At 34.4% G+C, this 11,843-nt stretch overlaps 2 protein-coding genes across 11 annotated transcripts in view; both read right to left on the minus strand.

The window, feature by feature from the left end:
* fbxw8 (F-box and WD repeat domain containing 8) overlaps positions 1-11,843 on the minus strand; it is a 309,097-nt gene that overhangs the window by 162,047 nt on the left and 135,207 nt on the right. The gene's annotated exons all lie outside the window — the stretch shown is intronic.
* Positions 1-11,843, minus strand: part of nf2a (NF2, moesin-ezrin-radixin like (MERLIN) tumor suppressor a) — a 90,637-nt gene that overhangs the window by 42,472 nt on the left and 36,322 nt on the right. For 6 of the 10 annotated variants that reach the window (XM_087252230.1, XM_087252229.1, XM_087252227.1 and 3 more), the window contains one exon: positions 536-604. In XM_087252230.1, the coding sequence (XP_087108356.1) occupies positions 536-604 (69 nt within the window). 10 annotated transcript variants of the gene reach the window in all.

The raw sequence follows: 11,843 nt of genomic DNA on the forward strand, positions 1-11,843 counted from the left end.
TGAATGCCACTGGAGTAAACAAACACTCTTATTCGGGTACTTGCAACAAAGAGAGAGAGAGCAATAGATGATGAATCTGTATTATACTGTATTTATATATACATATATAACATATATCTGTTTTTATAATACAAATCTCATGACCAACAGTAATATCCACTGCTTTTTTGCTCAAATACAACACATTTGAAATAAAATTATACAATTATTTATGAGACTCCAATTCTTTAAATGTTACAAGTCACATTTTGCATATTCTTATATTAACATATAAATAAATGTGTCAATTTATTAAGAGTAAAAAAAAGCTGAAGCACTTTCTCCAATTATTAGAATTACCATTTAAATCCTTCAGATGATTGTGAATGCCAATGGAGTGACAAACACTCGAATTCGACACTTGCCGAATTGCGAGCGGATGCTTCCAGTCGAGAGCTTTCACTACATCTAACGCCCAACGGGAGGCCTGTTACACTCTACGAACATGATCAGCATAATTAGCATGGAGTGACGCCCATCTCAACATCATACTCACTCTCTTTGGTAGCAGCTCGTCTTGGGACAGGAAGCCCGGCTTGTGGACATTAGGGTTGTAATCACCATACTGCAGAAACAAAATGAGAAACCAAAATGAGCTCAATTATGAACGCTGAGGTGGAAAACAGACTCATACGGTCATATAAAAACAGCCATTATATTCACCTGCTCTCGCTTAAAGTGTAATTCAGCAATATGGAGTTGTGTAAAACATATTAAAAGCAAAATAAGATGAAATAGAGCAGTTAGTTTTAGGAGAGAAATTATGAGGAAGAGCAATGAAGAGCAGATGTGCTGTTGAAAAAAAGTTAATCACACCCAATAAATAAATAATTTTACAATTTGACAAAGATCTTGCAAAAGCAAAACCAACGGTGAATAAGAGAACTTAAATGATACAAAACGTATATAAAGTATTAAAAAGCTAAATCTTAATTAGACTACCCTTCAAAACTTTTGGGATATTTATTTATATATTTCAGTGGGGGAATTAAGTATTGAGCATGTCATGTTTTTTCCTGGAAATAACATTTCTAAAGGTGCTGTTGACATGAATTGAACCAAATTTTGGTAAAAAACCCAAACAATACAAACATAAACCAAAAGAAAAACAATCTATCAAATCTGATTTTTATTTTCTATTGGATTCAGATCAGGAGATTGGCTGGGCCTGAAGTGGAGTTTATATTCTTTAAAGTGTGAAGTTAATCTATATATTTAAATTGTATGTGTATAATCTGCTTGTAGACTTGCATACTATTAGAAGAATTACCATATCACAAGAAATGGATAAGTTATATAGTTACCAGGTTTGGGTCAGGGGTTAACCTAGGTGGAAATTGGGGTCATGGGTTAAACTAGGTGGGATCTTGTGTGACATATGTAGAACAAAGGGAAAAAACAGTTGCAAAAGAGTATTTAGGAAGGCCAGAACATCAGTGAGACAGAATTTTTCAGACAGAGATGCTACTGGGGGTCTCCTGAAAATTCTCCTTTGTTGTCGACAATAAAATATACTCTTCTGATATTCATAACCTCCAGACTGAGTTTGATTCATTAAGAGAAAAACCAAAAACCACGTCAGGCCATTCTACAGCTTGATTTTCTTTCTCTGAAAGCATTTGAGAGATTCCTTGGCTGTGTTTGGATCATTGTCTTGCTGTAATGTCCACCCTGGTTTTCATCTTCATCCTCCTGCTAATGTAGATGTTAGACTGAAGCAGTTACATTCATTTAGAATGAGGGAGGGCAGAAGTTTGCTGAAGAACCACTGAGAGATTTTATCTGCTGTCTTGGCTTTCACTGCCTTTCTACACCTCCCTTTATTCATTATTTTTTATTTATTATGTTGCAGCAGAAATGGAGACTCATCAGACCAGGAAACGTTTCTACAATCTTCTATTGTCCAATTTTGGAAAGCCTGTGCGAATTGTAGCCTCAGTTTCCTGTTCTTAGCTGACAGGAGTATCAGCCGGTGTGGTCTTCTGCTGCAGTAGCCCATCTGCCTCAAGGTTGGACGTGTTGTGTGATGCTCTGCTGCATACCTCAGTTATTTGAGGTTCTGCTGCCTTTCTATAAGCTAAAAGCAGTCTGGACATTCTCCTCTGAACTCTCGCATCAACGAGGCATTTGCACCCACAGAACTGCCGCTCACTGGACATTTTCTCTTTTTTGGACCATTCTCTGTAATCCCTAGAAATGGTTGTGTGTGAAAATCCTTGTAGATCAGCAGTTTCTGAAATCCTCAGACCAGCTCGTCTGGCACCAACAACCATGCCACGTTCAAAGTCACTTAAATCACCTTTCTTCTATATTCTGAAGCTCGATTTAAACTGCAGCAGATCGTCTTGACCATGTCTACAGGCCTAAATGCACTGAGCTGCGTTTTGCGAAAGGCTGATTAGAAATTTGCGTTAATGAGCAGTTGGACAGGCGTACCTAATAAAGTGGCCAGTGAATTGTAAAATACACACATTTTGTCAGAAAAAAAAAAAAAAAAAACCTTTAATTTTGGATCTAATTAATCTTTGCCCAGCAGTAAAATAGTAATGAGAGGAATTAGAATAAGAATGAATGAAACCGATTCTAAACCTATAGTTAATTCATTCATTCATTTTCTTGTCGGCTTAGTCCCTTGACTCCGGGGTCACCACAGCGGAATGAACCGCCAACTTATCCAGCTAGTTTTTACGTTGCAGATGCCCTTCTAGTCGCAACCCATCTCTGGGAAACATCCACACACGCATTCACACACACACTCATACACTACGGACAATTTAGCCAGCCCAATGCACCCTGAGGAAACCCACGCGAAGGCAGGGAGAATATGCAAACTCCACTGCCTCGGCCTGAACCTATAGTACCGATTCTAAAAAAAAAAAAAAAAAAAAAAATAGTACATACTTTCTGGTATTCTGAATGTTTTTTAATTGTCATTTCTGAGGTAAACTGAACAAACAGTTACACTTTTGAAACCATAAGCTTGTTATTCATGTATTTACTGTCTATGTATCTCTTCATAAACAACGACAAAACAGTTTCTTCAGATTCTCAACAATCGCACACCGCAGATGCTCTACATAAAAACAGCAATACAGATAAGGCCTATGAATGTCATTACCTTCCGAAACAGACAGCAAAGATAAAACGATACAGATTGTGGTCTGCTGTGCATGAACTGAAGAACAAGCAGATATGCAGAATCAGAAAAAAAAAAAAACCAAGACAATAATGGTCCCTCAGTGTCACGCTGGCCTGTCATATTGAGCACTGCGGACAAATTCATGCTTCTCTGCTGTAAAGAGACTGGCATGTGAAAGGATCCCCATTTCAAAGTGAATGCTGTCTAAAGCTTTACTCCTGCTTTCTCTGTAAGGGAGAAACTGCTGCCGTCTTCTTCAGTTCGATTTTCTCTCACAATTTTCATATTTCTTCCTCATATCCCTGCCTAACTGTGGCTCTTTTTTGATTCCTATTCACACCTCCTTGTTCTCTGCGCTCATGCCTTCCTTTAACTTCCTGTCTTTATGAATAACTCCAAATACGCACCTGGTGGTTTAAAAGGGAGAGAGAGAAATTGTCAGGCAGCTACTTATATTTGAAAAATAAATATGAATGTGAAAGCTTAACTCAGATCTAATGAATGCATTTTTTGTTACTAAATATCAGGTGAATTCTAATGCAGCAAGTAATGCTTGAAGATTATTTTATCATAATGTTACAAACACTCACTGCAATACAAAAACTGGACGAAAAAAGTGGCTCCACCTAACAGCATCATGACTATTTAAAGGAGCTGTATGTAAGTTTTTGACACTTCTTAAGCATAAAAATACCATAATATGTTTGCAGATATTTAAGAAATATGCCAAGAACGTCTGTTTTTTTTGTTGTTTTTTTTTAGTCCCTTTAACCCACCTAATCTCAGTTTAGCCAATTATATTTCAAAACCCTGAGTTGCCTTTCTGGAAAACAGGACATTTCATTCATTCAGTCATGAAAGCTCTCAAACCATGCATCCGCGACAAAAAATGTGACCTCCGAACATTACTTTAAAAAAAAAATTACTTTTCCCAGCACACATTTAGTTAATGTTACTTTTAAAAAAGCAACTCATATTTTAACATATTAACTACTTAAAAAAAAAAAACTTTACCCGGCACACATTTACTTAACGTTGCTTTAAAAAAGCGACTCAATGTTGTAATACACAAACTACTGTACTTTAAAAAAATGACTTTACCCAGCACACATTTACTTAACGTTGCTTTAAAAAAAGAAGCAACTCAGTATGGGGTATATGATGAAGCATGCTAATAGGACTTTTAATTTGCCATTAACCTGGGTTAAGCGCTTCCGGCGAATTGAATGGCAATGCAAAATCCGGTGCGTTTAAGGTCTGTTTTCTTTAAAAATCAGCAATCTCCACTAGCTGAGTGATATCCGATTTAAAGTGGGTCTCATATTGTACAAGAAGCACTGCATTAAATAACATTTCCCCCGCCATGTCTTTATTATATGAGCATTTATTTTACCCCGGTATATTCAATGGAGCTTCTGCGTTAGCCTGCAGATTCTGACGGACGCGTGCAAGTAAACGGCTTTTTGTCTCGTTTTATGCTTGAGCAACTAAATAAATGCTAAAGTTTATTTAACTGAATGCATTTTAATGACATTACAACATCGATGCTGTATAAGGAACCGTATAAAATGAGAAAAAGTTCACAATAACAGGTCACCGGAAGTGTATCAGCATGGGAACAGCACTAGCTCGGCATATACCCTATTGTAATACATAAACTACTGTACTTTAAAAAAAAAAAAAGACTTTATCCAGCATGCATTTATTTAACATTACTTCTTTTTTTTTTTAAATGTGACGCAATAATAGCTACTTAAAAAAATGACTTTACCTAGCACAGATTTAGTTAATGTTACGTTATAAAAGACTCACATTGTAATAGAGCTACTATAAAAAAAATGACTTTACCCAACACAGATTTAATTAATGTAACTTTATAAAAGTGACTCATATTGTAATATAGCTACTTTAAAAAAATGACTTCACCCAGCACAGATTTAGTTAAAATTACTTTAGAAAAAAGTGACTTATATTGTAATATATTAGCTACTTAAAAAAAATGACCTTACCAAGCACATATTTTTTTAATGTTTCTTTTTAAAAAAAGCAACTCGATATTGTAATGTATGAGCTATACTTTTAAAAAATTACTTTACCCAGGACACATTTAGTCAACCTTACTTTCAGTTACAAACATAAACATTGGGTGAGCAGGTTACATTGTAACCCCGTGTCTCAACAACAGGCTACGTTACGAGATTTGAAGTGATAAGCAATTTGGCTGTTTGCACCAGACAAAATTTAAACACAGCTATTCTGAAGCAAAGAATAGTGCCCTTACTGCACTCCAACAAAATGGTAAGGTTTATAATCTAATTACTACATATTAAACCTCTGCTAAACAAATCCTGTTGTGTAGCTGTAAAAAATAGAAGCCGTTTCTAAAATATAAATTTCAGGTGTTGGATAGAACAAAAACTTTTTCATAGAATCTATTCCTTCTAACGTGTGACATTGCTTTTAGTTAGAACACGACTTAAATCAGCCTTTAGGCTCGATAGTCAGGCACACTCCTATTTGTTTTGTCAATCTCGCAACCTGCGCTTGCGTAATTTGTTAATTTCTCACACTATGTGTGCAAATGTCGACAGATACAAATTCTCAAGCAACAGGCTAGGGCAGGGTTCGGCAACCCAAAATGTTGAAAGAGCCATATTGGACCAAAAAAAACAAAAAACAAATAGGTCTGGAGCCGCAAAAAAATGTAAAGCCTTATATAAGCCTTATAATGAAGGAAACACATGCTGTATGTATCTATAGTAGCTATATTAGCCTACAATAAAAACGACTAAGTTGGCTATAAATACATAATGAGCCTTCATGATTAAATAGCCACTGAAATCAGGTGGTCGGTGTTTATTTAGTTGTCATTTAAACACTTCAGCACAGCCTCTGAGTGTATTAATTTGATCATTTCTTCTTGCGGCCCATCAGAGTTCACATACCTGCATAAAAGCGCATTGAATATCGGTCACATCACAGGCAATTGAGTATGCTGGCACTGAATTAATGTCCTTGGTTTGCTGATCGGTGATGTTACCTGCCATTTTAATAGCCCTTTCCTTCACTGTCTTAGCAGAGAGAGGTACAGTATATCTTTAATTTTTTGTATTATCTTGGTTTTGAAGTCTGCAAATAGCTGTTTTAGTATGTTGATGAATGACTCCTTCATGTAGTCACCATCTTTGAACGGTTTTCCATGCTTTATTATCTCCCGGTTTGTTTACAACAGCCACCTGCCTGGCATCCCGCCCTGCTGATGGAAACCTGTGTCGCAGGCTATGACGCAAATCTTCGCTGACAGAAATGTTGAAATTAAATATTAATTCTACACACTTTTACAGCATTTGAAAACGTTAAAAATGTTTGTCCTCCAATAGAAATTATATTAAAACATTTAGTATAAAAAATTTTTATTAACCCATCTTTTTGAACATTTTTGAAAAAGCTCCAGGGAGCCACAAGGGCAGCACTAAAGAGCCGCGTGCGGCTCTAGAGCCTCTGGTTGCTGACCCCTGGGCTAGGGCAAATAACTGAAAAGCAATCAACATTCAGAACCCATTATCAATTTCCAGATCAATTTGTTAAATTACTTTCTTTTGTGGATTCCGTTATGTTAAGGCTGATTTATACTTCTGCGGCCACTTTGCAGTAGCATCTGATCTCTGGTCAAGTAAGATGAGGGACCCATTGCTGAGTAAGGCACACCAGTGTAAAGCTCAAAACAACCACATCTTGCCATGTGAAGCTTACAAATTGCTTTAACAAAGAAAACAAAAGCTTTAGCAGATTCCCGTCCAGTTTTCAGAGCCATCTAGCGTTCCTCTGAGTCTGACATGAGGCAGAGAAGCAGTGTGCGCTTTCTAAATTGGCACAAGGTGAGATGTGCGCAGGTAGACAAGGCTTTCGGATAAATCACACATTCTTGTTGCCCCCGAGCTGTCGATCAAACTGACACATGCTTAATAAAATTCGCTTCTTTCGATAGGAAAGGTGTAATGGGATGGATGCCGACCTTGAAGGTGCGTTCGCTAGAGGTTAAGGTTTAGCTCTGACACCTCTCTGCGCGTGGATCAAAGCAAGCAGGGTTTTTAAAAGCACAGGTGTACTGACCTTAGCATGGACGGCGTAAGAGGCTAACAGCACCGAAGCCTCGGGAGGACAGTAGATCTCCTCTTCTAAAATGCTCTTCTTCACCTGTGCCATTGCAGAAAGAGAGGGGAGCAAGATTAATAGAATGCTAGTTTTATTTAGCACTACATTTTTGAGGCAGTTTGTTAACAAGAACATCATGCTGTCACAATAGACAAATTACCATGTTGGTAAACATTCAGGATGTGAACGCAGTGAGGTTGCAGAAAAAAAAAAACTGGAAGTGCTAGCATTTACAGCAAGGGAATGACATCCAATGCAGTACAGAGTTTGTGGTTGTCTTAGAAATAATTTATATTGATTACATATTATATGTATTATTTACATAATGCTTTCCGTGTATTATAACAGCTTGTCACCCAGTGATAACCACAGTTTTTCGGCAAAATTAACGTTAAAGTGACTGGCAATCGTCTGACAGGTCCATTTGCAATAGCACCCTCCCAATGGATATTGGACAAGACGAAATGGCCAAGCATCCAGCCCCAAATATACAACTATCTCTATGAAACACCAAGTGATTTTACAAGAGAGAAATTATAGGCATTTAAGTCTTTGGATGCCTACAATTTTGTTCTGTGTGGTCATGAGCAAGAAATAATGATTCAATGAAACCAGATTCAAAGCTTTGTAGTGCTAAAAACCGAGATTCTGCCTAGCCATAGACAAAGAAAGAAGACGGAGCTATACAAGGCCTGGGTAATCATCAACAAGCAAAACAACTGCATTCTGACAGCAAACTGCACCTGTGTGGCAGGGTATATGAACTTAGATTTTTGCATTTCATTCTTAGCATTCAGTATCCGCAGTTTAATTCACCATATTTAACTGTTTTTGCTGAAATCGTTGCTGTAATCCTAAATGAGCAATGTGTATGATTCAGCATAGCGTCAACTTACCTGATATGAAATGAGAACTGCAGAGTCCAGCATTTTAAATTAGGTCCTCACTTCTTTCAGCTACCTTTTAGCCAAAGATGTCTGCGGTTGGCATTAAAAGCAGTGTGGTGTACTGTAAAAATTAAGTTTTCTATTTTTTAATTTGGCATCCCACTGCACAACACAACATGTTTGCTATTGCCAGTGGACTCTTTTTGCAACCCGGAACCTGTGTGACATCTTGTGTGACATAGGTTGGTAATTCGTCTATAAATTACAATGTCAGTCGTGGTGTCAAGGATCTTGCAAACCGGCACAAAAAATATATAGTTCAAAAGTAAAATATAGTAAAAATATATGTAAAATAGGCATCTGAGCAAGTCTCTGACAGTGTAATGAGGCTTAACGTTATAGCCTTGGTCTTTCATGCGTTATCATAAATATTCACACCTTAAAGTTTGCTTAGATTGTTCAGCATTTACTTTACCATTGCACTCACTTTGTAGCATTTTATTCATCAAGTTTAAGAGTCTCTATAACACTTATATTTGTTTTATTATAAAGAGATGAGATATTTTGTTTAAATATTTTTGTTTTTGACTATTAAAACAATTTGCCTGAGTAATGTTGGTAAATTAAAATAAAGTGGTTATCATAGAACAACGCAAGAGTTTTATTATGTTAGTGCATAAAAAGCAGAAAAGAGAATGTGCAGTATATAAACCAGTTAGTACTTTTTGATAGAAAATAACTTTCTTATGCTCAGTAAAGCTTAAATTAATACAACCAAATATATACATATATATATATGTATGTATGTATGTATGTATAAATATATATATAAATATATATATATATATATATATATATATATATATATATATATATATATATATATATATAAATATATATATATATATATATATATATATATATATATATAAATATATATATATATATATATATATATATATATATATATAAATATATATATATATATATAAATATATATATATATATATATATATATATATATATATATATATATATATATATATATATATATATATATATATATATATATATATATGAAAGTGTTTTTGAACTAAATATTGTTTTGATTTTACTTAATTTGAATTTATTGATTTTTTAGGAATAAATTGCAATATTTCAAGAGTATTTAATTAAATAAATTAAAACCACATTTCATTTACCAGAAACAAAAATATAACTTTACACTGAATTTATTATTTTTTGTGTGCCACCCCAAGATTTGGTGCGACCTCTTCTGGCCACCACTGCTGGATAAGTTGGCGGTTCGTTCCACGGTGGAAACCCCTGATGAATAAAGGGACTAAGCCAAAGGAAAATGAATGAATGACTAAAGTGCAATGTCAGAAACAGACCTGCAACTATAGCCAAGGTCTATAGACCTTTAATGCTCTACTTTTATAGCAAACTAGATATTTTGCAGGTGCTTTCTGAATAGATGGAACAAACACTGTTCTTTATGTATCCTAGTCACGACTATCCATTAGTAAACCGGCAAGAGGTTGTGTCTCTTTCCAGCTCTATGGACTGCAAAAGCCCAGACGTCATTTATGGCTGCAAATACAAAGCAAAGGCAGGATATTTCAATGTCAGTTTTTAAGAAGTCTAGAAGCAGCAGAAGGCTCACAGGTTACACATTCACCAGCGCAGGCCTGTGGAGCTGAATGCTAAGTGAAGCTGTAGGGAGAAAAAAGGTGACCAGGGATAAATGCTCAAAGTCCGAGATCAGGCTCCTAAACCTGCTTCGTATCACTGAATATCTCTGTGTAATAACGCCATTTGTGTGCCCATCATCTAGGCAAGAATTTATGAATAAATAAAACTAGCCTTGCATTTCCTAAAGGATCAAGTACTGCTTGTCAGGCAGGAAAATATTAGAGCTTCTCTGCATGTCAGCTTTATTAAATAAAATCACATATAACACAAAAGAAATAAGCTGAATGGATGATAACCTGTTAATAAAATACAAATAATTTAAACAGGGTTTCTGCAAAATTCTAACTTAAGACCTTTTTAGGACAACTATGAACGAAATTTCAAACTTACAGTACAAAAGCTAAGCATTTTAAAGATTTGAGCCTGCTCCATCAAAAGAAAAAATATAATATAGTTACATAGATATAATATAACATATAAAATATAATTAGCCATTTCTTAGACACATATTTAGGTTAAATGTGTCAAAAAAGCAAACCCTAGTTGTCTACATAAACATTTTTCCTTTAAAACTAAATTTTATTAAATGTATTCACAAGAGGTCACCGTCATCACCTTAATATAAAACAGTCAGAGAATTTTTAAACAAACGTTATTGTAAGAAGAAAATTAAACCAATTAAGCTATTAAATTAGCTATTATAATATTAAGTATGAATAGAGGTTTTCTTTTTTTTTTAAGTTTTTAGATTGGTTGCTGGTGATTGGATTGGTGTTGACCCGATTGGGCAACTTTAAGGCATTTAAACAAAATTAAGATCAGTTTAAAAATAATTTAAAACCAAGACAATAATTCAGTGAATTTAAGACTTTTTAAGAACGAAAATTGCCTGACAGCTTTATTCAATAATAATCACATTAAAAAATAATAATAATAAATAAAAATAAATAAATAAATAAAAATATCGCACATAAGAAATTATCTGATTGATAACTTGTTAATAAAGTACAAACAACTGAAACAGGGTTTCTGCAAGATTTACCAAGTCAGATGCAAGATTAAGACCTATTTAAGACAGTTATGAATGAAATTTCAGCCATAAACAAGACAAAAGCTAAGTAATTTTAAAGATTTTTACCTACCCCATCAAAAGAAAAAATATAATATAGTTGTATACATATAATCTAGTATAATTAGTTATTTCTTCAACAAGTATTTTAGATAATGTCAAAAAAGCAAAACATATACACAGATTTTTTTCTTTATTCAAAACCGTCATCAGGATGATAAATCACCGTCATAAACCTATATATTAGTTTATAAAAAGACAGAGAACTTTTAAACAAATGTTAATTGTAAGGAAGACAATTAAACCAATTAAGATGTTAAATTAGCTCTTTATAATACAAGTTATTAATACAGTTTTATTTTTAAGTTTTATTGAGATGGCTTGATGGTGACTGGATGGGTTTGGCCCGATTGGGTAGCTTTTCATGGACATTTTAACAAGATTAAGATCAGCATAAAATAAATTTAAGACCTTCCTTTTCAGTGAACTTTAAATGCTAAAATTTAGTTGTTTTTTTTTTTTTAATTTAGGACATTTGAAACATTTTTACACACCCTGTGAACACCTACAAGAAAAAAATGACATTGCAATATTTGTTTTTCAGCGATATACATAGTGATATGAAACATATTTTACCAGAGGGATTGAGACTTAATAGATTAAAACTGGTAAGACTTGATGGCCGTTGGACACAAATATTTAAAAAAATAAATAAATAAATCTTATGTAAAAATGACACATGGCAGTCTTTACTATACAAATGTAATTTAATTAGTCTTTGTTAAGCAACAAATGCTATTTACTGTGCCTGAATGCTTTAAACTCACTTGATATGTTTAACAGAAAAAAATAAATAAAT

This window comes from Danio rerio, chromosome 5 (genome assembly GCF_052040795.2).
Source record: "Danio rerio strain M-AB ecotype USA chromosome 5, GRCz13ab, whole genome shotgun sequence".
NCBI lineage: Eukaryota > Metazoa > Chordata > Actinopteri > Cypriniformes > Danionidae > Danio > Danio rerio.